Below are 27,933 nucleotides of genomic sequence, written 5' to 3' on the forward strand. Positions count from 1 at the left end.
GCAACGTGATTTTCCCGAGTTTTCATCGAAGCGATGGCTTCGTCCGTCGAAAGCGTGATCAGCTTGGATCGCAGGTTGATGATCGCCTGATGCTCATTAAGGAAATCCATGCCCAAGATCACTTCGCGGGAGCGTTGCGGTAGCACAACAAAGGTCGCAGGATAGGTATGTCCTTTGACAGTCACTCGCGCTGTGCATCGTCCTGATGGCGTAATGAGGTGGCCCCCAGCGGTGCGAATTTGTGGGCCGTCCCAAGCCGTTGTGACTTTTCTGAGCTGCGCAGCGAATGTTCCATTCATCACCGAGTAATCGGCTCCTGTGTCGACTAGAGCGGTAACTTTCCGGCCGTCGATAGTCACTTCTAGGTCGGAGGTCCTGGCTCTTGCATTGCATGTCGCTCTCGGCGTCGGGTCACGGCTTCGTCGCGTATGCGAGTCACGGGTTGGGCGTGTGGTCGAAGCTCCTCTGGGTGGCGGCGTCGATTTCAAGGTAGCTTGCGTCGTGGTCGAGGTTCTCATTGTGTGCGGCGTCGGTGCAGCGAGTGTCGGTTCTTCATGCGGCGTCGCGGGTGCAGCGTCTTCATGGGACGTGGTCGGTGGAGGATCTTCGGCGTTTAGCTCGTGAGCAACCTCACCTCCAGAGGTTGCTGCCTTTAGTTTCCCCTACGGGGGCTGGGAGACCTTCCTCGTACCGCGGCTGCGTAGCTGCGGCGTGGCGACGCAAAGCGCGAGGTTGACGGCGATGGTGAGCGCGAAATGCGGTTCGGCGTGTACTCTTCTCGACGAAGGTATTCGTCGATTTCTTGCGGACGTTGTCCGAAGCGTGGTCGTGGGGCGTTAACGGCAAATCCTCCAAGACCGATACGTCGGTACGGGCAGTGACGAAGAATATGGCCGGCCTCACCGCAATGGAAGCACAACGGCCGGTTGTCGGAAGTCCTCCAGGCGTCGCATTTCCTGGGGCTTGAGCGTCGGTCATAGGCTGGGCGGGCGGGGGCTGGGAGGCGGCGTTGTGGAACGATTGGATCATCTCGGGGAGGACGAGGGGGTTGTCGCTGGGGCTGAGCAGTACTTACTGCAGCGGCGTAGGTCATGGCCTGGGGTTCTGTGGCCGTCGGGGTGCCAAGTGCCTGTTGCACTTCTTCCCGTACCACATCCATCAGAGTCGCTGCTTGAGGCTGTGGGGAAGATGGCAGTAATCGGCGTAGCTCCTCTAGGACGATTTCGCGGATAACTTCCCGCAAGCTGTCGCTGGTGGTGGCCGGCGTGTCCGAACGGATTGCACAGGCAGAGGAAGGGCGATTGTACTGCCGAGCTCGAACGTCGAGGGTCTTCTCAATCGTGCAGGCTTCTTGCATAAACTCCTCGGCTGTTTTTGGCGGCTGGCGGACGAGGCTTGCAAAGAGTTGTTCTTTTACGCCGCGCATTAAAAACTGAACTTTCTTTTCCTCGGTCATCCCGGGATCTGCGCGCCGAAATAGGCGCTTCATCTCTTCGACGTAACTGCGGACGGGCTCATTCGGAAGCTGGATCCTGGTCTCGAGGAGTCGTTCGGCTCCTTTCCTCACGACACTGGTAAATACGTTCAATAGTTCTCTCTTGAATAGCTCCCATGTCGTAAGGGACGACTCGTAGTTTTCGTTCCACGTGCGTGCGGAGCCATCCAATGAGAAAAAAACGTGTCCAATTTTTGCCGCATCATCCCACTTGTTGAATGACGCCACGCGCTCAAATTGGTCCAACCATTCTTCAGGGTCTTCGACTAGGGATCCACTGAAAGTTGGCGGCACCCGCGGCTGCTGCAGTATGATCGGTGTCGACATCTTCGGCGAGGTTGCGGTGCTCGTAGCATCGTCTTTTCGCTGTCTGGTGCGGTCCGGCAGTTTCCCAAACTCAGGCTCCTCTCCCTGGAGACGTTGGCTGGCTCGCTGAGCTGCTGGTTCGTCCTCGGGTGTGAAGCGCTAGGGCTGGGTTCACGACTTGAAGGGGGCGTCCGGAACATGGAAGGCTACCCCGCACCTCCACCAGATGTCACGTAGTGGTGACGGCAGTCGAAGCAGCGATGAAGACGGATGAAAGGGTCTTCTAAAAGAACTGTTTATTGGGCTGACTTGCACCCAAATTGGACTGAATCACTCGGCGGCGGCGAAGCGACAAGCGTGCTCGGCGGTCGTCGAACAGAATGCCCGCCGCTGTCGGCCGTGCTCAATTTAAAGCTGATAGCGAACATTCGAGATAAAGGGCGCAAAGTTACTAGAACATTCCGGAACAACGTAGAATCAGCTTTGCCTGGCTGCGATCAATCGAGATAAATCTAGTCGCGTCTTGCGTCGCAAACAAAGCGATAAGGTGGTGTCGCGGCAGATTTGAAAAACGAACAAACACTGCAAATATTGGCGGCAATATGGCGTTTAGCGAGGGCAATGTGGCTTGCGCCTATGCCCGTCTTATTCTTTACGGAGGCAATAAAAAGCAGAATATACTTGTAGTTTATCACTAGTTGGCGACTCATTTTTGACGAACGCTTCTTTTACTTTGAAATAAAGTACGTGAAAAGGCGTTACAGATGATTATTTATTGTCTGTAATCTTCTTTTAAAATATTCTATGTTTGTACGTGACATTTTCTCGTTCTTATTCATTTGATTTGTTTTTGAACAACTATTTCAATTGAATCCGAATTTGAAGGTAGCTCATAGTTCTACGATGCATGAGAGAGCTCAGTAAACTCTAGCATGGTGAGACAGACAGACAGAAAGAGAGAGAGAGAGCTCGCTGGCATGATCTTTGCAGAAAAAAAGTACCTAACAATCCAAAGCGTTGCTGGTGAAATTTTTGTCAAACTTCAACTTATTGTGAAAGCAATTTGCACAAGTTTTTCTACAGCTGTTTCTCGGAAGCACGCATAACAAAACGCGCTAGCAGATAAGAAAAGCGAGCGCTGCATTTGCTTACGTTGACAGAGGCGCGAAAGTTTATCCCCCGGGATGACCAGTACGCCGAGATTTGTATCAACACACACTTTACCTTTTGCTCCTCTCAACTCTCCTAAAGTTTCCCAACGGAACCCACTCGACAGCTCCGGCTAATTTCTCACCGGGTGCTGAGCTGGAGAAGGACTGCGCTTGGGAATTAAATCCCCGCCTGTTTGCAAGCGTGCGAGTGGGGAAAAAAGAGCAAGAACTACTTCCTTTTCCACCTCCCTCTTTTCTCTGGACAGACTCACCTTCGGCCGTGAGGGGCAGCATGCAGTACGGGTCTCCCCTGAGCAGCACCTCCTGCATCACGATGGCGAAGCTGTACACATCGCCGGATTGCGTGCCTCGCCTCAGGAGCGAGCCGTCCCCACGCAGCAACTCGGGCGCCGTCCACAGCAAGTCTGCGAAGGAAACCCCGGGGACCCGTTGGAGGGCAGCCCGTCTAAGACGACCTCCTCGAACCCCCGGTGCTCTCTCGCGCCTTCGCTTAGTAGTGAAACTGAGTCTCTTATCTTGGCTCCTGCGTCGTCTTGCAATCGCGCGCAAGGCACTATGCTCTGCCCCCTTTTTTTTTGTGTCGGGTCTGTTTGCTCCTCTGAGCGACACGCGTGAAACAAAGGACACGAAAGAAACAGCAGACGCACGGGAGAAATAAAGCCACGCAGTGGAAGAAGAAGAAGTAAGCGATAAATAGGAACACATTTGAGGGGAACAGGAAATGACACGTAAAACGTGAGGCTCGAAAGCTAGCTGCAATTTGTTGTTTTTCCTGTCCTCTTTCTTTTTATTTTCCTTCTGGCAACGCTTGATCTTTAAGCCTTTTCTTCCCGCCCTTTGTTTTCATGCATTCGACGCCCTTTGGCTTCGTTTTGTTCGATGTTTGTTCTTTTGACCCCGGTGCTACTTTTCGCCAGTTAGGGTTGCGCTTAACGCACGTACGCTCCTCTGGGCGCCGGTGATGAAAGTGTGCTCGGTCACACAAGGTGGCGCTTTAGTGAAAGCACGCTACCACATACGCAGGAGCAGGAAATGAAATTTCTTTCCCAGCAGTTTCGCTGTACGTCACTTCCTTGTTTATTTTCTTTAACAGTTGAAGGAAGTTACCTCATGTACTGAAGGCAGAAATCGCTCCAGGTGATCTTTAACTGTATTCAAGTGCTGACTTTTCAAGTCTCCTTCATTGCACACACAGAGGCACCTGAAGTGGCGCAGATACTCCAGAAAAAGGCGCTTTTGCGCTTCTTATTTTAATTTTATGGCACTTTTTTTATCGTACCATTATCTTCAAGTAACGTTACGTCATTGAGATCAAGAATTCACGCTCCAATAGGTACTGTAACCACGATACGCTTATTTGGGAGTAAAATAAGAGTGAGCTTCCCTCTAGCGCACTCCTTTCTATAAAAGAGAGTTTAGGGTGTACTTATAGTCGACGCGCATGCTCTGAGGTAACGATAAGACGAAGGAGCATGGCTTTTTAAGTTGCAGCACATAAAAGTAAGAGAGTTTTTGTCGGAAACAATTTTTGAAACGCCTGTTTTACAAGAACACATATGTGGGAGCACTTATGACAGATGGTTTCAAATTAAAAAAAGAAAGAGGGAGGATGAGATTCGGGACAGAATCTTTTATCGCATGATTTTTGGTTCGCAAGCATCCCGGTGTTTACCTTTGGCCGATCTGACCAGCGTCGTGATGGCCTGAAGGTCCTGGAAGACAGGCATCCCGTAGTCGGTCACCTTGAGCACCCAGCGGGAGTCGATGACGCAGTTCCGTGACGTTAAGTGACCGTGCTGTCGTATCGGGGAGTTGTGCAGGTATCTCATGCCCTGTGGGTCCGGCGAGTTTCCCATTCAGAATGAATTAAAATAAATGGAGGACGGAAAAGGTGTGACGATGGAAAGAAAAGAACAGAGGGGTGAGAGGCATATGAGGACTCCCAGAGATCTATGAATGTAAAGAAGAGATTGACCTTATGCATATAAGAGAATTAACCCATAAAGCTATCGCGTCATACCCTTAAGGCGGAGTTATAAGTGCCCACTCCAATATTTACCGGCTGCATAAAAAACTAGCTTGAATATAATTGATCGCTGGAGCTAAGTGAAATATTGAGTCGTATTCTGAAAGAATGGTTGTACGTTCTCGAAAGCCAGTTTTGAACAATCGTAAGCTACAATTTGAGAATAAGAATACAGAGAACACATTATAAGTACAGAAATGCCAACATCTGACATCAAAGTTCGTATATGGTAAAAAACTACACTCTGACGGTGAGAAATGCGATATCTTTGGTAAATAGAGTAATGCGGTACTGTGAGAGACGAGAATCGCACCCTGCACGAAGTATTCTGGCGTCGAAAACTTGTTTATCGATACAAAACCACTCATAGCACGAAAAAATATAACAACGAAAGAAAATATTTGCCTGGTTAGCATACAGGTTGCTCTCGAAGGAGGTCAAGCAAACTAGCTGATCTCTTCCCCCCCCCCCCCCCCCTCGAAAAAAAGGCATTTTTCAGTACAATTAAAAGCGCCACTTCTCTCGCTGGGATTTAACAGAAGAAGCACGTGCGTTTATGCTTAAACGAGAAGCATGGAAAACAAGAGGGCACGGCTCGCAAAATTATAATCGAGCTGAATATTTTTCTTTTAAAATTTGAAAGATTGCGGTGTTCTTCCAAGGGTGGCATTGCTAATCTAAAACATGCGGATCAGAAAATGAAGGTAATATAACGGATCGTTCCGTCAGGTATCCATACACTGGTACAACAGCACAGCTGTTTCTTGTTCGCTATCCTGGTGCAGCATGGAATATTGTTGTTGTAATGTGGTTTAAACGCTGTGGCACACGTTTGAACGCAGAGCTACGAGCCAAAAAAGAAATTCAGCAGGCCCAGGACACAATTGCGTGCGGGCTAGAAATATGGTTGTTTGATATGGAAGAAGTTAGCGCAAAACTTAGACAGAGACCGAGAAGAAACACACAAGACGACAGACGAGCGCTACTACCAACTGTTTACTGGGGCGTAACACTCGGAATATATAGCCGAGCATGCAGACAGTTGGAGGCACACACGTCATACACCAGCGTTGTGACAAGGCAAAAGCGTATTCAAAAACGCACATTCCGAAGAATAAATCTGCAAGGAAGGATCACTCTCGCAGCGATCAGATAGCCTTTTGATGTGGAAGGCCTCCAGCACAAGCCGTGCTGTAACATTGGCGCTCCTGCCCACAATCTTAGTTTTCTCCAAACGTGCCCTACACGTGCGGTCACAGGAAGAAATATGCCGTACAATATTAGCCGTTCAGTCGTCGTTTTCTAAATTTCTATCATGCTCTTGTAGCCGGTCATTAATGAAACGGCCAGTTTGACCTACATAAGAAGACCCACAAGAAAAGGGTACACTGTACACCACCCCTGTAGCGCATTTGACATAAGAAATGCCATGTTTCTTTTTGCAGCCACCCTCACAAACGATTTCTTGACATCAAAGCCGGTGGTTGTTACATATGTTCACCGAGTGTCACACAACCTCAAGAAGGTTGCCGGCAGGCACCACGTGCCCTTAGTCTTCTCTGCCCGCAACAAGCTTTCAAAGATTTGCCGACGCATTACTGGCGTTTGTGAGGGTGGCTGCAAAAAGAAACATGGCATTTCTTATGTCAAATGCTCTACAGGGGTGGTGTACAGTGTACCCTTTTCTTGTGGGCCTTCTTATGTAGGTCAAACTGGCCGTTTCATTAATGACCGGCTACGGGAGCATGATAGAAATTTAGAAAACGACGACAGAACGGCTAATATTGTACGGCATATTTCTTCCTGTGACCGCACGTGTAGGGCACGTTTTGAGAAAACTAAGATTCTGGGCAGGAGCGCCAATGTTACAGCACGGCTTGTGCTGGAGGCCTTCCACATCAAAAGGCTATCTGATCGCTTCGCGAGTGATCCTTCCTTGCAGATTTATTCTTCGGAATGGGCGTTTCTGGATACTCTTTTGCCTTGTCACAACGCTGGTGTATGACGTGTGTGCCTCCAACTGTCTGCATGCTCGGCTATATATTCCGGGTGTTACGCCCCAATAAACAGTTGGTAGCAGCGCTCGTCTGTCGTCTTGTGTGTTTCTACTCGGTCTCTGTCTAAGTTTTGCGCTAACTTCTTCGATATCATGTAAAGCCAACTTGCCCGACAACACGCTCTTCTGAATATGGTTGTATATTTTGTAATACGCATAAACTATTTAAGGCAGAAAGCTGGGCTTGTTGGTGCTCGGATTGAGAGGACACAGTAGTAGCGCTAAATAACAAGGACGAAATGAGAGAAAAAGAAAGCACAAGCGCTAGACATCAACTGAATTTATTCTCAGAAATACCGCGCATTTATAGGCAACAATCAGGTGCCAAAAAGTTTCAAAAACCAAACCGATCGGAAGGTGCCGTCGCGCATGCAGTTTGACCGTTGAAACTTTTTGGCACCTGGTTGTTGAGAATAAAGTCAGTTGAGGTCTAGCGCTTGCGCTGCATTTTTCTCTCCTTTCGTTCCAGTTATTTAGCGCTATTATTATGTCCTCTCAATCTCAAGCATAAACCATAAGCGCGCCGACTTTGATGTGTCTTTGTTTCCTGCCATCGAATTCACTGACGGCGCCCATGACTGCATGAAAATTTTTCACTGATGCTATGCCACTGAAAGTCACTCAGACACCCGTACTTTCTCGACAACTTCGCAGTAACGCAGACTGCGTTATGAAATGCTTTCGATATACCCCTCAGCCATTTACATTGAATCAAAAGACTTTTTCTACGAGACAAACGCTTGCACAGACATACAAAAAAAGAATGAAATCAAACAGCTGGTTTTTCTAAAACGTCATATTTGCAGTAGCAATCACTCAAGCGAAAGTTTCAGCTGCAGGGGCAGCGCCGACAAGCCGAGGTAGGCCTAAAATGCTCCGTGCAGGCTCAGTTCCTTTGGGCTCTTCGAGAGGGCATGCAGCCACTCTGATTTTGATTTTCGCACCCGTACTCGTTTTTCTCCGCTATAAAAAAGCGAAACTAAAAACATGAAGACACCGGGTGAAAGCACTCCGGGCGTCGCTTTCGAATGCGTCGCCGCCTGAGGCATCAGTCGGGTCGAATGCCAACAGCACCGTTTCTACCGCTCTGTTTTACGGTGAATTCCGCGTCGGCCGGGTAAACAGAAGCGTATATATGTACACGGTTTTACAGAAACTTGAGTGACGGGAATTCCACAGCTTCGGGGGGACTATTTGACTCGGCAAACCGGGAGGCTATCGGCGCGGTGAGGAAAGAAAAAGGAGAAGCGAAATAGAACGAAAGCATCGTGATGTGTACTCGTCGGTGCTTTTACGTTTCTTGTGCTCACCCCGAAATGGGCGCTAGTAAATGCGACTACCCGTGAATTCGGAACGACGATAGAAGAACAGAACGGGGGAGCTCTAAAAGTGAAAGAGGAAACGAGGCAAAGCCAGAGAGGAGGGCGAAAGGAAGAGCAAAGTGAGTAAATGGCGAAGAGCGCCGGAGTTGTCCGTGCGTTACGCAGTGGTGAGTATAAGGCCGTGTATGTGTGTGCAGTACGTAAAGCTCCTGAGCTTCTCTAAAAGAATGATAAGGGTCTTCGGGGACCGCGCGCCGAAATCGAGAGAAATGATGGCCCGGTAGAGCCGAATCAAACAGCAAACGAAGGAAAGAAGCGATCCACGGCTGCTGTACATAAAGGCCCCCCAGCGCGTGTCTACAAACCTTTATACGGAGTACGAAGCAACAAGAAAATAATGAGAGCAAAAAGAAGTGGAATGGCTCCCAGACGCAAGGGATGTTTAGAGCGAGAGAAAAAAGGAAAAGAGAGAAGAAAGAGTTTGCCTGAAGTGAGAGAAAGAAAGTGAAGAAGAGAAAGAAGGGTGTCACGACGGCGTCGGAGGCAACGCGAGGGGTGCTCTAAAGAACGGTACGGTGTCACCGTGATGTGGAGCTCGCGAGCTGCGCGCGTCGGGGAGCTGAGAAATGACAACAGCCGCGGTGCCTGTTCAGCGGCATGAGCGACTGAATCGATGATGACGCTGCAAGGTTAAAGACACGCGCGTCGACCGAGACCGTTAAGCGCTCGGCGCTGCCCCCCTCTCTCCTCGACGCATCCCTTCCTCCTCCCTCTTTATTTTCTCTCTCTCTCTCTCTTCTTCTGAAGAAATGAGCGAGATAGAGAGAGAGAGAGAGAGAGAGAGAGTAGAGCGGCGGGGGTAGTTTGGTTTATTGCTCGTGAAGGCAGGCAGGGCTGAGTACGAAAAAAAAGGAAAGAGGGGCGGTGCAAGTGCTTTGTCGGATGCAGAAGGGCCAAGTAATACCAAGGACTAAGGAATAAGTCACTGGCGTTTTATGATCGCTCCGAATAGGTCCACTCAAGCATCATCTGTGCCGCGAAAAAGAATAAGAGAGGCCTCCGTTTTAGCTGAAGCTAAGAGTTCCGGTACTGTGTGCAGTGGAAGGCGGAGGCAAGGGAGGCCATGTGTAGCGAGGCGTTCTTCACTGCAGGAGGCGGCTGCGACGGTGACAGCCTCGCCGCCACCGCTTCGTATATGTTTATATATATTTATGAGGGAGTTGCAGCGGCGACGACGGCGACTAAGTGATCGCCACATTTTACGGCGTCGCTTATGATATCCCCCCATGGAGGACGTAGTAAGACTACGAGATACGGTGACCCGTCCTCGTTTCGAGCGTAGACTGTACACAGACATGACCTCGTAGACTGGAGTAAGCGAAGAAGAAACAAAACATATGAGAAAGCAGAAGAGTAAGACTGCCTTGACTGATGCACGACTTCATTTGTTCAGGTCACTCATAGAAAGGATGAGGAAAAGGAGCTCCGGGAGGAGCAGTGAAGGAGAACAAGGGCGTCTGTTAAGTTTTGCGAGAAGCAGAAGAAGCCATAAAGTTCTTGTTTTCGGCAAACTCTTTTGGAAAAGGAGAGACTTAGGGAATGGTAAAGAATATTTAGTGTAACATTTCGGATCTAAGACCCGCCGCGGTGGCTCAGTGGTTAGGGCGCTCGACTACTGATTCGGAGTTCCCGGGTTCGAACCCGACCGCGGCGGCTGCGTTTTTATGCAGGAAAAACGCTAAGGCGCCCGTGTGCTGTGCGTTGTCAGTGCACGCTAAAGATCCCCAGGTGGTCGAAATTATTCCAGAGCCCTCCACTACTGGCACCTCTTTCTTTATTTCTTTATTTCTTCTTTCACTCCCTCCTTTATTCCTTCCCATACGGCGCGGTTCAGGTGTCCAACGATATATGAGACAGATACTGCGCCATTTCCTTTCCCCAAAAACCAATTATTATTATTATTAATCTAAGTGTTTTCACTGGCGCAGCAGGAATATAAAAAAAGATGCCTTGTACATTTGTTTAATCTGCAGCGTTGGAGAGAATTCTAAGCAGGCATGAAACAGAATGAAACAGAATCGAGGAGAAGAATGGACCAACCGTATTGTCCTTGATATGTTTCATTGACCGCGGTGGTTTGAAAAAAAAACAATACAAAACGAACAATCTCCACGAGGAGTGTTTGCGAACCTTGACGAGGTCGTTGAGGAGCGACAGACGGAAGGTCCAGTCCAGCCGGATGTCCTCGCTGGCCAGCACGTCGGTGAGCGAGCCACGCGTGCACATCTCCCACACCAGCGCCGGCTGCGAAGGGTCCGCCAGGCAGCCCAGGAACGAGTTGATGTTCTCGTGCCGCATCTCGTACATCTGGACGCACACACAGCGCAGTCACTTAATGCCACACCCCTCGAGATTTGGATATATTTTAGCTGGGCTTAAAAAGAAGAAATGGGCATGGGGGAAGCGCATGTAATGCGTAGAACTGATGGATGGTTCTGTCAGAGGGGATATCTATCGAATAAGAACGTGATAAGTGGCGGCCGAGAATCAGATGATCTGACCAGCGACATGAATCTGCTGAAAAAATGGCACCGTGGAGCAACGAGGTAGGATTAATTAGTTGAAGAGGATTTAGTCCTGCAGGGGTTTAAACTTGACCAGGACAATTCCGACCCCGACGACGATAAGGAAGGAGAGTTTGTTGACATAGAATGCTTTTTAAGACAGCGAGAAGCTAAGGGATGGACCTTTCCGGCTAAAATTTGGGACCTTCTTTTTCTCTTCTTTTTTACACCCCCATGCTCTGTACTGTACTTTTTACGCACTATTGCTTTAGCTAGCATATCCTAATAACTTAACGTGCGGTTCAGTGGATTATGCCAGCAGCCTTGTTCTTCAGGCAAGTGTCAAACGCAGCAGTGACGGCCCTGTCTCTTCTCTGTGTCATCCTGCTCTAGGCAAAACCTTCTCGACGTCATATGTTAAAATGGGACGAAATTGTGAAGTGTGAAGTAAACAGAAGCACGGCACAACTGGCGCTCCTCTTGTATAACAATGCAGATAGACAATTCTGTAGCAACATAAGTAAGCACCTCGTTAGCACACCAGAGTAACCGGAGAGTGTGCAACAGCGACATTACAATCTCTGAGCTTGGCTTAGTGTCGGTGACAAGACTTTTCGTGTTTTCTCTCTTTAAGTCCGCCAGGGATGAAAACTACGGCTCTGCTAAGAAACGACAACGATGTTTGTAGAACATCAAAGGAATATGGTTAATCTTTGCTCTCTGACAGCTGCACAAAAGAAACGAGGTGTTTCCTGTTTGCCCCGGCTGCCAGGTCCTCTCTTAATTGCCTTTGGTTTCGCCGAAGTCTCAAATATATACGGTTGTAATAAAATCGTTCTTTCTAAGTCCTTAGCTTTTGTAATTTGCTTTAGTAAAGGAGAAAACAGTTTTGATCACGTAACCTTTCTCGTCGAGAGGGAACAGCGCGTGTCCAACTTTGGACCGTTCTCTTTCTTAGGACGCAACTTATACCCTTTATGGTACAGTTGTCGCCGAGTGTAAGAGTTTATAATGAGTGATGGTCATCTTGCTATTGGAGTTTGCTGTAATATCCAGATTGTCTCTGTTGTGAGCACATAGTTCTTAAACTTTTGCTTGCTGCCGTTTAATGGTCGTAAAAACAGCGTACTCAACATTTTGTTTTGCGCCGACGCCGGCACTACCTGCTGCCTTATGACTTATTTACATTTGCTTATTATGTCCCAGCCTGCAGCACGTCGTATCCTCATGATTCCGGATTTCGTTTTCTCTGGACGCGGTTGCTTGAATCGCGCTAACAATATTCTTTTTTTTTTTGAAAAAAGATGTTTCTCCTCACAAACACACTAATTGCAAAGAAGCACGCTTTACAGAGTGCAAGCAAGACGGCTCAGTTCAAAGATATTGCCCGTTCTCGCTAATTATTCAAGCGGTCTCTGTGAGCAGTTAGAAAAAAAAAGGTTGCTTTAATACGAGTTCATCCTGATATGTATTTGGCTCGAGTATCACGGCTGTACTGTGAATGTGTGGTGCGCAGTCATCCTTCGGAGCCATGATATCGGCTATTCGTGCATTGCATTTTCAACAGCACTGTCCATGTTCCCGCATGGAAAACCGCAAGTTGAGGAAGCAGAAACGATGAACGAAGGCTGATGGGCACAGTAAAAAAATACAATAATTAGTTAATAATGAACACGGTGCTGATGTACATTTTTTTGGCGGCGACATTGCCCACGCACTTAAACTGGGCCTGGAACATTGTCGTTAATGGGGCAGTTTTTTATTTCTCAACTTGAAAAAAAAATACCTGCTTATTTTAACTTAGAGGGAGCTGCAAACTACACGCATCGTTCCAACAAAAAAACTCGACAATTCAGCCTCAATTTGGTAGTAATTTTTTTACAGTATCTTTAAAGATTCGCCTGCACGCGCGGGCTTCTTCAGCCTTGTGCAAGAAACAGGTTAATGGTGGCGCCTTATTTTCAGTCGCATGTCCTGAATCGTACTGTTCGCAATATTAGACCAACGAAACCAATGAAACAGAAGCAGGCAAACAAGTGTTTCAGACGGCAGCTGCATGGTTAGTTCGGTGCTGGACGGTACTATAGTGCATGGAGGACGAGATTAGGAAAATCAATTGCTGCTAATTCATGTTTTTTTTTTGCTAAACACGGCGAAGCGAACTGCGAGTAGATTTAAGTTTGTAATTTATAATGAACAAAACAATAATGAGTGCGTCATACGGCAAAAAAAGAGGACACCCTGCTTAAACGTCTGTGCACAGTCAAACAAGTTTGCCACAGATGAAATTGCTATTTCGAGTATATTAAATGATATAAATCTTTAGCATATATGCGGAAAACAATCGTCTGAAACCCGACAGTGGGTGTTCGCTTGGTGCTGTGATAAAAAAAATTATGCTTTAATTTTCCGCGTAATAATGACGTGGTTTTTCTATCTGATCCCTTACTGAACAAGTCAAGAAGAAGTACACCGTAGGAGTGCATTCCAAAAATTCTCGCCGCATACTCTACTCGCCGCAACCCCATAAGAGTGCCCTATTCTGGTAGCACGCCTTGTACAGATTGCTTGCTTTCTTTTTTGTGCTATCAAGCTGTCAGGAAGAAGGAAATAGAAAAATATGCGGAGATGACTTTTCCTTGTCTGAAACAGTGCCTCCGAGAAGGCTATCATATAGGCACGTACGTACAATTGCTTCGGCGCAGCGAATGAAAAGTGCACAATTGGCTGATCATGCATAAAATGCACCGGGTAGATTTTGAAAATATTAAAACCATAAGCAGAAATACTTACGATTTGAAGTTGCTTCATTGCTTTTGTCTTGATTTCGAAAGCTGTTTGGACTATCAGATACTTTAAATAAACCATGTCTCCCTGAAATAAAAGCAAGATCATTAGTCGAGCAGTCATAAAAATGTAATGAGAGCAAATCAAATGAGCAGTCAACATGATCAAAAGCTTGAGCAAGAGCTTAATTTTTTTTTGTGTATCACACATCTTGATGGGTGCAATGCTTCTGAAGTAATCGATCTTAGGAAAATTACATCACAAAGCTGCCAACATATCGCGATATGTTTTGAAGAGTGCCAAAATATGTAACTCGTAGTCGCGGTGCTAAGCCCTGCAGTCGTTGCTTCGTATATTTACCGCTCGTAGTACAGTGCAATGCACTTCGGAGGTGTGAGGTCGTGTTACCGATTAATTATTTTTTACCTGCCAATGCAACCTTGTGCGCTATGAGGGATGTCGTAGTGAAAGACTCTGCAGTAATTCCGGCGGTCTGGAGGTTTTTAACGTATATTAGAATGTTTGCTGTTCGCATCCCTAGAAATGCAACCGCTTCCGCCGGGATGGAACGTGTGTCCAGCATATGATAGTCACAGCGTGTTTGAGCAGCGTCTGAAATAAAATACGTGCACGGTTCATGTACAACAAATCGTAAACTTTATCTTCAGCTTCTCATCCCGCCTTCGTCGCAATCTTCGCCCGTCCTCGGTTAAGGCTGCGGCTCGTAAATGAGTTGCTTCAATAAAGTATTTGCCTCTTTTCTTTACAAGAACAGCGACAGGCATACAGTGGCAAGCAGAAAAAGATTATGCGATTCCTCACGGAGCGCTCGCAGAAATGGCTAAGAATAAGTAACGTGAGGGCCTTACCGCGAACATTTAATTTGTAGAGATAGATGATGCAAAAAGGCCGCCACAAGAAAAGCGCTCACTGATGCAGCAGCCACCCAGAAGCGTTTTCGTCAAGAGTGCTAGTTTAGTTAATCAGTTGGTCTGATTTTGTTTCACGCATCATTTAAAAAGTTATTAAGCCACAGAACATCATAATGTCCTCATTTTGAGGCCCTATAAGCGGTTATGCATTTCATTAAACAAGGGCCCTACGCTTCGTGTTGCGATTACAGTTTGATCCCTGTGGCTATAAGTTTATTTGCAGTTGGGCCAATAGATCGTCTAAGAATGGTGACCGGGAGGAGCTTCAAATGCCCCCCAACCGTGGATTGGGGGCTTCGATGAGATAACTTACGAATATATCGTGCTTTATATGTGACCATTTATGGAAGCCCCAGAGGTGGGCTTCGTGGAGAATCGAATGAAAACCAACAAACGGGATTTAAACTTGGGCCCACCTTCGCCTTGAGCCTCGCGCAGTTGGGTCGGTCGTCCAGGCTAGCGTGCAGACTTTGCAGGCTGCTGTTGGTGTAGGCCTGCCGAAGGGAATCGTGGGAGCCCTTCAGGATGTCGGGGCGCTCGAAGTAGTAACCGTCAAAGGCCTGCGTGGCACGAAAGAGAGGGTGTCTTTACTCGTTGAACTCCAACGAACTTGACCTAGGCGAACCAGTAAAACGGTTGCGCGTAGATTACTAACAAAATAATTATTACTTCAGATATATTATTAAACAGTACATTTTGTAAAAGAACAGGGCGTATCGTCGAGCTTTGTGTCGACGAAAAGTCTGCGGGTAACATAACGACTGGCAATAAAACACAGTAATACACGCATGGACGAAATTAGTGACAGAAGCTACTGAAGAGTTTTTATGAACACACAAAAAATATGGCAAGTGTCTAAAAAAGATTTGAATTGGTGGAAAATTTTGCTGCTCTGAAACATCGCTTGACAAAGAACGGAGATTAAGGAAAGAGGAGGCAGTTGTTCGTGTTCCCAAGTGAAGCAGCTTCGAAGAAAGATCGACGTAAACTTAAGTATTTTCTTACAAAAGTTTTCCCCTCGTATCCCTTTTACTCCTCGGACTATCTCACATTCGTTTAGAGAGTTACCCAAAAGTTTGCCTAATCTGTGCAAAGCTGAAACAAGAAAAAGGGCTGCGGCAAAGTAAAAAAAATAAAGCAGTACATTGCAGTGCCAGTGAAACGTTTTGAAAATGGAGACCTGAATGCAAGGCAAATTCCTAAACTACGTAAAAATCAGAATTAACGGCGGCAGTAAACGTACTACTTTTAATCTACTGAAAAGATAGAGTGTTTAAGGTTTGCATAAGAACAAGCGAAGCCGTAAGGGGAGATATGAAAAATAGAAGAAAATAAAGGCAAGACGGAATGTGGCGCATACCTCCTGCACATAGTTCAAAGCCAAAAGATCAGCGGAGCGGCGTCAAACATAGATACATAACCATATCAAGCAACTCTTCAACGAGCTGGTTCTGTGGGAGTTTAACTAAAGTTTACCTTATCGCGTCGCGGAGCCCTGAAATCTGGTCTATAAGAAACGAGAAAGAAAAAAAAAATGTGTTGCAAAAATCTCAATAAAAGGTGCAGCTCTTCTTTTGTAAACATTATGAACTCTTCGATCAACGTTGGCTGCGGCTTATTGCTTTATTAGTGTAACGAGGTTGCACAACGGAGCATAGTAACTATTACGCTCGTAATGCAAATGGCTCACGCCGACGAAATAAACGACTAGCAAAAACGACAAGGCAGTGGAGTGTCATTAATTAGTATGGTGGTTGACGTTTTTTTTACGTGTAGCACTGCTCACGCTGACACACACCCGTAATTTATATAAGAGGGTAGCCAAAGACGCCATTACACAAGAAAGTAATCATGCTCTCCGGAAGCCACACAGTTAGAAGAGGGGAGTGCTCGTCAGTAAGTGGCCGCCTCCGCGGTCGGAGCTAATGGAAATCTCCTGTAACACACACTTTCATCAAGCATCCCGTAAACGGCGCCCTTGCTTTATGTGTGTTAAAATTTTCCAGCTCCCCACAAGGCTGTGTCGTGCCTTTCTTTGCAACGCATAAGAGTGCGCCAGAAAGGAAGACGGCGTAAGGCTGGTGGTTATTTTGTACGCTTTTACAGCCACCGCTACCTAGGGCGCGGGTTATTTCGTGTGCGTGAAGTCGCTTTTATTTACTTGAAATTTTTGCTTGTGACATTTCGGTGAGTTTTGTAAACTTTCATTTATTTGTTTCAGGAAACGAAGGATAATGCCTCAAAGACTCTAAGAAAATATTTTCTTTCGTGTTAACATAATCTCTGAATGCACATAATAGGTTGGAAACCTCCAAGAGATGCTTAACTATGAAGGCGTGCATTCGTGTGAGCATAGGGTGCTAATAATCAGCCTGACATGTATATCTACCACAGCGGCTGCTGTCAAGAATTCGAATTTTGTGCTCTTGGTGAAATGAACGCTCTATAAGCCTAGATAAATCCTGCTATTTCCAACAAAACGTTGGAAGGGTTTAAAGATTTGGAATAAGGAATGTGTCATAACTTCATGTAGGAGCTATCATGTCTTCCTCGCATTATAAATATTCCCCACAAGCTTTCTCTTCTGTCGCATTAATTTACCGCATCGCACAGCTGCGGGAAAGAAATGCTTCACAGGAATGCCCCCCCTCCTTTCAAACATACATGCCGAGTCCTGTGATGCTAATAAATATTTCTTCGGACTCTCATTTTGCAAGTTCCGGTTGAACTATATCGTTTAAAAAAGTTCGGCTGAGGCTTAGCTAAAGTGTTAAGTCTGGATATCGCGAAGCGAAAAGCGTTTAGCAAGGTGTGCCTCCCGTGATTCTGGCGTTTCAGCTGCTTGTCTAGTCTTGCACTTTTCATATCTTAGCTGCTTTTGAGCCAACTCCCACGCTACCACTTCTGGGTCTTCTCCTTCTTCCATGGCGAAAGGTCAGACGACGGAGGCAGCGCGCGGCGGCGACGACGGCTGCGGCAGCAGCGGCCACCTGCGCTCCGCGTGACGTCACTCGGTTTCGCGCATGCGCAGCTGTGACAAATCTGTAGTGTGGCTCACGCGAAGCCCGGTGTTGACGAGCTTAGTGAATCTTTTTGCTTCAAAACAATTTATATGCCTTCAGAAGTAGTACTAGACATGAGTGGTGTCATTGCATTACAAACATTAACATATCTACTTACTTTTGTTTCGTAACCGAGTGAACATGCACAGAGGAAGTAGCGGCATCGTCATTGTGTTGGAGCCTAAAGGGCCAATTGTTTTGACATATAGTACTATTATCTATTGTTTAACTCTTTCCTTACCGGGGGTAAAAAAAAGTTTTATGTCGGTTTCACTAGCTTTTTTCTGTACAAACTACTGCATTTAAAAATTAGTGCAATACACGAAAACAAAACGGAATAAATATGCTTTTTATACACACAAGAATAAATAACGAATAGAGTGTTACGGCAGAGCATTTTACCAGAAACAAGATTTTGAGAAAAAATTGAACAAATGTTTTTTTAAGGACACCCTTGTATCTAAAAAGAAAAAATAATGTTAAGAATTTTCTGAAATATGTTAAATATCTCGTTATTTATTGATCATTATTTGCGAAAAAATCAAACATCTATCTTGAGTAGTATTCTTGGTACAAAACAGTAACCGGAAACCCTATAGTTGGGCACTTGAGTGCGACCGACTGCGTTACGGTTTGGTGGTTTCCGTCGTCGCCAATGTCAGGAATGAATTCCTACGAAAAGGCAATATCTTCAGACTCGCTTCTGCGCGGGCCGTCGATAAAATCAACCGCAGACAAAGCGGAGTCCTCAGATTTGCGACAGTTTAGAGCGCGCGTTGCGCATGCGGTGGATGGCAAGCGAAGCGACTTTGACGTTGCCGCGTCTTCGAAGCGCCTTCAAAAAATGCTGCCTTGCGAAGAAAAAAAAGAGAGCTACATGGAAAACAAAATACTGTTTGTGTAATTACAATCCAGATAATGCAGCGTGCCCATAAGCAAAGTGGAAGGCTGGGAAGTCGAGCCGGCGAAGTCATCGTTAACATGCAATCAGGTACCGCGTTTTCAATGCGCATTAAAAAAAAAAGAAAACTGCATCGGAAATGCAAATTAGCTTCTTGAAAACGAGAGTTTAGATATTCAAAAATAATCAGTTTATATATGAAAAAATACGTCTCTGGGATAAACACAGCATATTCACACATTTTCCTACGGTGTCTTCAGCTTTGTGTACCGGAAACTACGTTACGTGCAAGGCGAATTTACAGGTAGAAATCAGGTTTAACACAACATACATTAAATATGCTCGGGAGAGAAAGATCGCGTAAGTCCAGGATTTAGAAAACAGAGAGCCTTGAGCATGCCACAGAAACTGTTGGGGCCTTGGAAACAATATATATTTTCTTAGACAAAACTAATTAGCGAATTAAAACATACCGCAGACATTTGTAATGTGAAGTCATGTTCTTATTTGAAGTGCAAGAATAAACTCTATTAATTAAGGAAAAAAACACTGCGAATTTTTATAAGGTACTCGAAAGCGATGCGGGCATAAGGTAGTTGTTCGGGACGGACATTACTTTTACACTTTTCTGCGTAATTCCTTGACGCACCCGTTACTTAAATCGGAAAGAAAGGCGCACATTAGCTAAAGCAGCACTTTTTAGGCTTTAATATCTCCATGAATTTTCATAGCAACTTCAGAAATAAAGAGGCATAACTGGAAACAAAGTAAGATATCCCCAATAGCACTCTGGCATACGTACACGCGTGATTAGGCCTTACATTCTATATTTATTTTTTCTTTGCACAGCGTGTCACGGGAGCTTTTAATTACATTTGCGATGCTCATTGAATCAAGGTAAAAAATAAAACAAGTGAATAGCCGCAAAAAACCGAAGCTGCATTCTCATGAAACGAGTCCCGAGTTACCTGATCATCGGGGAGCACCCATGAGGGGAACAGCTGAGCGGCTCGAAACAACGATGCTCTCGAAACGGAATCGACTCGCTCTCTCCACAACGCTGGACAGCATAGCCGAAGAGAATTGCGAAATAAATCCGCAGTGGAAGCTCTGTTAGCACGGCTTAATATTGCTGAATTTAACAAAAAAAGAAAAAGAAATGGCTGCATGCCAAGGACGCAGAAAAACCAGGCACCCAATCCACCACCAAGTAAGCGCCAGCTTCTGTGGGGCTCAGAAACACAGGCTCATTTTTTTTTATTCGCTACAAGGGTCTAGCTCAGAGCCGTGCAACACCGCTGCATCGCGCGCAGTCGCATTCGAGTCGTTACGTTCGGTTACATCATAATAAACTGCAGCCCACGCAACGGTCGTGTAGCGGAACCGGTTTCCGGCGGACTCATTTCACTCGTTCTCAGCAAGGCGCGCTCTTTTAGACGGCTCGTTAAGAGCGCTTCATTATCTTTCACCGCTGGAGCAGTGCTTTTGCGGAAAGGAGAGGGATAAATAGGAGGAGGAGGAGGAAAGGGAGAAGGAAAGGCGCCAGTCCTTAATGCGCTTTGGACTGAGAGCGGGCACGGACATCATGGATGGCTAAGCTTGAAGAGGATTCGCGGGCGGCCGTTGGGCAATCGGCGTCAATGCGTCGAGCGTCCATTCCTAACGCAGTGCGCGATGCGGACTGTAATTAGGCGCTGGCGTTGACGGGTATAAGCGTTGTTTTTTTTTGTTTCTCGGTGTGAGGATGGTAATTTGCGCTGCTGAACCTAGTGCAGCTTTACCTCGATTTCGAGACAGCGCGCGCGAGCACGCTTGGGCTACTGATAGCGCCTATGCGTAATCACCTCAGTCGCGAAGTTTGTATGCCTGCAGATAGAATCAATGTGATAGGCTCCTCGCCTGAATAGAGCGCCGGATTTTTGCGAGTCGTTCACAAGGACGGCCTATACTTGCGGCTGAAAAGAAGTAATTGTTACGGGAGGTAATAGTTAAACACACCGTTTGAGGTACTTTTTTTTCCCCTAATGAATATGAGTTGCTACGGCAGCAGGCTAGTTTCTGCAGTGTTTGACAAGGTGAAGCAGAGGACTAGCGCAGTAAGTTAACTCAATTATACTCTAACGAACTTAAAAAAGGGAACAATGCGAGATGTCATTATTCGATCCACTAAGGCTCATGTGCAGTAGACTTTTCTGACAGTTCGCATCAGAGGCTGCTTATGTGTGGCTTCAATATGGTATTATAATTTGTAAACCACAAAGAAGACGGATTAGTTTTGTAATTTATTAACGCGTGCATCGCTGTTTGAAATTAAAACAAGAAATAAACCGATAAGAAGATTAAATTCTACTCCTCCGCTAGTGCATGTTCATGAAAATTTTGATGGCTGCAATAATATTCAAACTATCTCATTACTGTCGAATTCGATGTACTCGGAAGAAAAAAATATAGAAAGAGCGAGCTTGTCGTGGCTTTCGGGTTGTCGAAAATAACTAACCCATAACAACATGTTAAGTGACCAAGTAACTGTTTTTACTTCCTACAACGTGCTCTTCCTTGCTCTCCAAGAGCAGCTAAATAAGAAAAAAATATATATAAGGCCTGTAAGAATCGCACAGCAACCGTCGACGACGTTAGCGAACCCGCAGTGTTGTGTCCTATACCATTTCGCTTTCGCCTTTCTTCGCAGATAATGAAACAATGGAGCCACGCCACAGCCAGCGAATAAAGGCCACGGACATCCTGTGAGACGTAAGGGACGCCGCTCTCACACGACAAAGGTCCCAAAAGGAACAAAATAGCGCTGTACCATAGCAACCGCATTTGTCTTTCTTTTCGCTTTTACCGTTTTTTTATTACTACAGAGAACGCTCCGAACACTCACAGAATGCTATAATAGACGAAGAAAGCAAGATCTGTCGGAGTTGCCAACACAATTATGGGGAATGGGATTACCCGGATGATGCCGATTGCGGTTCCTTTCAGTTTCCATCGTTAGATGACGCGATAGTACGAACCGCGGGAGGATGAGAAGAAAGTAAAGGAAAGGCCAAACCAGTCGTAGAGCACGTAAGAAGAAATCCATATATAGCGAAACGAAGGGCCGTACCACCCATGTATTCCTACATCGACGTTTGCCAGTGAAGACCGAGTTCTCTGGCGTTCTCTCCCAGCAGGTCATCTATCTGGAAAATGTAGACGCCGACTGCAGGCACCCACAAAATGAATGGAAAGCCGGGTCGCCACATTAAGCGATACGTTAAGCATCCCCGAGTGAAACGGCTATTTGTTAAAGCTGTGTCTTGCGTTCAGTTGTCTACTATGTTCTCTCTTTCGGTTTTCTTGCGCATATTGTGAATCAGTTTCGAGGTTTGTTGTAATGCTCATATCGGGCTCGCTATTCAATATCAAGGGCCCTTTACAATCCAAAAGACTTGCGAAAATCACGCTTTGTATTCTTTACAGAGGGTTTTGATAGCTAAGGCGGGTACTGGTTGGGAGAAGTGGTTATTGTAATCAGTCAACCACTTTACTTACTTAGCTGCAATGAAAAGCATGTCTTTGACTTATCTTAGAGCATACAGGTGCTCTGTCACCGATTCTCTAAGCCTTATTTATCTTTTTGATTTTTATCCAATCACGTGAATAGTGTCGTACAGTGTGGAAATAATCTCTCGTAAGCTGTGATAAAGAAGCATCCAGACTTTTTTAACTTCAGCAAATTTAATCTTTGTGTTGCTGTTGTTTCAATCTGAGACAGAAAGAAGGAAAACACTCTAGACATGGTCTGAAAACGTAAGAAAAAATTTAAACTAAACTGCTCAAGACTGTTAATGTGGGGGGACTTGAGTAGGTCCTACAAGCGTAAAAAGATGCCTTATTTTTTTCGTGGCAATTTAATGTTCTAGATTCTTTAGGCACTGACTTTAATGAATAATTAAACGAGAATAACGCCGTCTAGCGTGCCGCTCGACTTTAACTGCGCTATGAATATGCGCTGCTAATTAGAGCTAAGTGATGGGAATATTTGAAAAAAGTTTTGGCATGGCAGTTTGAGCTTTCCGATCAAAGGACGTTACTATGAGCAACGCGTACCTGTAATAATCGCTGTTCACGGCTATTGATTACGGCTAAAATTGAAGCTTTCCAGTTATAAAGACAACGCAGAAAGGTGAATATTGCAAATAAATGAGCTTGGTTACTCGCATAAATTACCTAGAGCTTATTTGTATCGTAAGTGAGTGAAAATAGATTACGAGAAGTAAAGAAGTTCGGGCGTCTAACACGAGCTATGCTAATGCATTTGCAGCTCCAGAGTGAGCCTTCTAGGGCTGTAGGCTGTAGAGTCCCCAAGCTTGGGGCGCTTAGAACGTGGCTAGGGAAGCGAAATATAAGGACCCTTTCGTACTTAAACATCAAACGACTCGGTTGTGCTCTCTGCACGCTTTTGAACATTAACACAGCGATTCTGATCAGTCAATCAACCAACGCCGTACTGTATACGTTCGTGCAATAGGAGTCAAGTATTAGACGTCAGGCTTGACCATTATTTATTTATTTATTAACTTGAATACTCAAAAAGCCTAAGAGGGCCTGGCATAGAGGGGCGTGACATGTAAAATGAAAACGCAACTTAATAATTAAAATACAAAAAAGTATATGCATGAATTCCTTAACGAATACAACTGAAAAAAATTATTACAAATATATAGTTTTGGCTTCGCATTCGCAAAACAAAAATAATAGGAATAGAGAAAAGATTACTGTGTCTAAGGCGACCAAGCTGCGTTGAAGGTTTGGTTTAAAAATTTAATAAATCAATTTAGGTATACTTCTCATTAGGCAACGAGTTTGATGGTTTTGTTGACAATAACAAGGGTGAAGTTTGGTATCGTACTGTCTTTGTTCTTATCGGCTCAATCGTATTGGAACGAAGGGCACAGGGCAACAAAAAAAATTTTTCTCGCATACACACGTTCTAAGAGCTTCTAAGAATTATTTGACGGTTGGACGTGTCGCATTTTTCTTCCACCACACGTATAAAATAAAATAAAAAAAAGAATTAGATGCAGAGCGTTTCTGTCAATGTTAAAGAAACCAAAATTTTCGCGCAATCAAAGCCAGATGTGACCAAAAGCTTGAGCACTGTTTTGCCTACAGCGCGTCAGGACAAAAAAAAAGGAATTGAAGAGAATGTACCCAAAGAAACTCAGAAGAAAGAGCTGGCATAGCTACTTGTTCCCCTGAGATTAGTCTCTGAAAAGGGCAGTCACCTGAAAACAGCCAGCGCAACTCTACGCAGAACGAAAGCACGCTTCCTAAACGAAGAAAAAAAAACAAGAAAAACGAACCACGTACTGGTACGCGCTCATGCATGCATAAAGGGGGGGGGGGGGAGCGAAAACCTCCGAGAACAACCCCACGCAGATGGGAGAATGTTTACAGTACACACATCGTCCCAAAGCACGTACGCGGCGTGAAGGCTGACAGCGATGCCGAGGCGCTGCGTGCGAGCCGCAAGATACGCGGGGAAGAACAGCGCAGTGATGGCTTGTTGTCTTCTATTCTTTTCTTTTATCTCTCCAGGTCTCTGTTTCTCAACTTATACAGGCGGCCCTTTCTATACTAGCGTCCGTGCCTCAATTCGAGGCACGTTTCTGAAATCAAGGCAGGCAAACGCACCGGCGTTATTGCCGAACGCAGCCTCTTGTCTGTTGTGAACCAGAACGAGTGACAAGCGTTTCCTTCTTTATATATCCATGTAGAGTAAACAACGCTAAGGAAAAAGCCCAGCAGCAGTAAAGCACCCGCAACGAACTCGTCAGCCAGAAACTGCTTCAGAGAAGACTGTGAGATGGACATTCACCTGCGGTGCATTTGAAAAAATAAATTGCGACAAAGTTAAGATGCGCAACTTTAGAACAGGCAGGGAAAGGAACGGCAAAAATTGCAAAAACGCAATAAGTGAGCTCCGCGGTGCTTTTGTAAGACCCACATCATATTTCGCGAAACTTTACAGAGTAGTGCATAAGCGATGCTTTTCAATCGAGCTGAAGCGGGCTGTTTTCATCGAGCGACCAGGGTTGTTAGCGCGTTGAATAGACATGACGTAAAATAGCAGAAGTAAGGCTAAGATAAAGGGGCAAGAAAAAGATAAAGGGCTAAAGCGTAAAGGTAAAAGTGCTAACTAACTAACTAACTAACTAACTAACTAACTAACTAACTAACTAACTAACTAACTAACTAACTAACTAACTAACTAACTAACTAACTAACTAACTAACTAACTAACTAACTAACTAACTGATGATGATGATGATTATGGATTTTTATGGCGCAAGGGCAGCTATGGCCAAAGAGCGCCATGTCACAAGGTATTTTTTCTTTTTCTCAAGGTGGGGTCAGAGACCCATTTCCCAAGCATTTCACCCTAAATGAGCCGAGCACCAGACCAGGGGAAAGCTTGTACCCATTGTATCACCGGTGGGTACCCGGCGGCACTGGGGATCGAACCCCGCACCTCCCGCATACGAGGCGGATGCTCAACCACTTGGCAACCGCTGCGGTTAACTAACTAACTAACTAACTAACTAACTAACTAACTAACTAACTAACTAACTAACTAACTAACTAACTAACTAACTAACTAACTAACTAACTAACTAACTAACTAACTAACTAACTAACTAACTAACTAACTAACTAACTAACTAACTAACTAACTAACTAACTAACTAACTAACTATATTTTGCTTCCGTGATAGGCGGTGACGCGTTTATGGTTTCGTAGTTGTTCACAAACGGTAAGCTATAACATTCGTAAGCGATGCCTGCATGCAAGCGTGTGCATTTACGCTGGTTCTGCAGTGCAGCAAATAAAAATCACTTCAAAACGATATGTTTTATTATGTACACATGTACTCTCTCCCTATGTGGCATGCGAGCAGTCGATAACTGACGATAATAGTTTTTTTTAAGCTTTACGCACCACGTGCAGGATTTACTAACGGATAGAGTAAGCGTGTATTGGAATAAAGATTGCTTACCCATGGAGAAGAAACCAACTGATTTGAGAAAAGAAAGCAAATGGTAGAGCCTTGAGGCACAATGCTCTTGCGTACATGTCCTAGAGATTATTGCTGTGAAAATAAGCTTATCGGGAACACATAGAAATCAACCAAGGGCAAACCACCTTCCCACTTCTTCGGTTGTAGCTTTCCTTACTATTGAAATAACTCGAATAATGCCTGTCCGGCTATGCCAGCGCATGGTCGACGGTAGAACTTTCATTCGGTTTAGAGCAGCAGCGAAGGACAAACAATACATCGAGGAGGTCCTCCACCTCTGGTTCGGACATGAAGCAGTTGCCCGATGTTGTCGCGGTGGCAGCAGAGAACACGCAGCTCTCGCTGTTCACATAGCGACTTAATTAATAGCGCCGACAAGCGGCGATGCGACGCTGCAGCCGAGCTCAAAATGCTGAGAGTAGCGTAGTGACGTGCTTGCGAACAGCCGAAGAGATTCTTACCCGCGAGCGCTCAGCGCGCTGGCGCATTTGCGCGAGATCGATGCTTAGCGGAGGGCTATATTTTTACGCTACTCTCGAAGGTCGTTATCTGGCAGACTGGAGGGTACCTACGGTGATTGATGAAAACGCTGACTTTAAGGCGGCGATGCACATAGAGGAGCAATACCCGCGTTCTCGCAGGAGTCATGGTGTGGTGGACGTTAAGCGTAAAACGTGTTCAATCAGGGAATAATTAGTTGAGCGGACCTGGTCACTATTGGGAAATTCTCACGTAGTGCCAGTAGATATGTTCAATCAATGAACAAGCGCCTAAAGGCGTACAAAATTCGAAGAATGAAGACACAAGTCCACAAGCTCTTCCAAGCAGTATACGTGCCCCGTTTCGCACGATATTCTGACGCATCTTGTGCTGGCGTATTTATGGGAGGTTATTTAAGCGAGTAAATTTTCACTCTAACACGGCTCGTATAACCCACGAGAAGAAAAAGCTGGAGGCGACGGCATGGCCGAAATCCTCCTACGCTACTCAAGATATTAACTGTAAATTTAAGCGTTTGAAGAAAAGCAAGAATACATGCACTGTATATACTCTATATATGCACTATATAAATGGAGTTTGATTTTGTCCAGTCGGGTACACACAAAAAAAGGTTTCAATTGCTCGCAATGTACAGACAACTTTCTCACATTTTCCACTTCGAAATTTAACATAATCTCAGCATTAAACTTTTTTATTACTCTCTTATTTAAGCACAGCGCCCTTTTCTAGGAGAGTGGGGGAGTGATATTAAGGAGCATATGTTTTTAGTTCTATTTGGGTTGCCCTGGGAAACTACGGATAACGGCGCCAGTAAGGATTCTGTGCGTAATAATCAGCGGCAAAAACACAGCGGTCACGTAGTCTGAAGCATTCCTCAAAAGTATTTTTTTCAGAATTCGCTATTTGAGATCCCGGCGATTAAATTTATATCTCGAAACACATCACTTTCGGCAATATTTTTTCTTCGTTGTACTAACCACTGACTAATAGGACAGAATGTACCAAAATGCAAAAAAAATACGCCCCTAGGAACGCTAAGAAACAAACTGAAAAGCGGATATTGAGAAAGGCGTGACTTACCTTTTTCATAGGAGGGGAAAGGCTGATATCTTGCTGCGTCAGAAGGATTCTACGGCGCATCTGCTTCACAGCCAGCTTACGCCTGCGACGGATCGAAACGATTGACTGAGCAAACATAAGGAACTATATACATACAAGGGGCAGTATACACGACTTTAAAGTAAAATTAATCTCGTTGTGGAGAATAGATGTGAGCAAAAAATGCGCTGGCAGGAAATGCGAAGTGCACTCTGGGAAGGCTCGTAGATGTTGATATCTGTACTCAGGTAAATGGGGAGTCCTTTGCCTTTAGAACGCGTTCCCGCCTTCGATCGCTTGTGTTCTTCGAGGTGGGCAGCGCGCATAGTCTCAAATGCGCATAGGAGTATTCGCCATTAACCACTTCTCTTACGTGCTTTTAGTGCTTTACATTCCATCGCTTTCAGCCTCTTCTTTTCTTTTAATGTTTGAGCGTTCAATGTCTTGCTGATTTCGCTAATTGACGTGCCGTAGCGCTCGCTCGCTCTCCAACGGCATCAGCAAGAGATTACAAAGAGTACGATTTCGAACACATTCAGTGAAAGGCTATCAGTTAGAAAGCGGCGCGCGAGATGTTTCGGCGCCTAGTCGAGTGGTCTAAGACTTTGGTGAACGAAGCTGCTCTATTTGCAAAGGCGCTAGTT

At 45.5% G+C, this 27,933-nt stretch overlaps 1 protein-coding gene across 2 annotated transcripts in view; it reads right to left on the bottom strand.

Annotated features, from left to right (window-relative positions):
- Window positions 1-27,933, bottom strand: part of LOC144125451 (retinal guanylyl cyclase 1) — a 145,893-nt gene that overhangs the window by 24,724 nt on the left and 93,236 nt on the right. For both annotated transcript variants that reach the window (XM_077658830.1, XM_077658829.1), the window contains exons 6-11: window positions 27,272-27,353; window positions 15,077-15,220; window positions 13,735-13,815; window positions 10,568-10,744; window positions 4,646-4,805; window positions 3,225-3,377 (exon numbers count right to left, since the gene is read on the bottom strand). In XM_077658830.1, coding sequence (XP_077514956.1) covers window positions 3,225-3,377; window positions 4,646-4,805; window positions 10,568-10,744; window positions 13,735-13,815; window positions 15,077-15,220; window positions 27,272-27,353 — 797 coding nt within the window. The remainder of the gene's footprint in view (window positions 1-3,224; window positions 3,378-4,645; window positions 4,806-10,567; window positions 10,745-13,734; window positions 13,816-15,076; window positions 15,221-27,271; window positions 27,354-27,933) is intronic.

The sequence above is a fragment of the Amblyomma americanum genome, chromosome 3, assembly GCF_052857255.1.
Source record: "Amblyomma americanum isolate KBUSLIRL-KWMA chromosome 3, ASM5285725v1, whole genome shotgun sequence".
Lineage (NCBI taxonomy): Eukaryota > Metazoa > Arthropoda > Arachnida > Ixodida > Ixodidae > Amblyomma > Amblyomma americanum.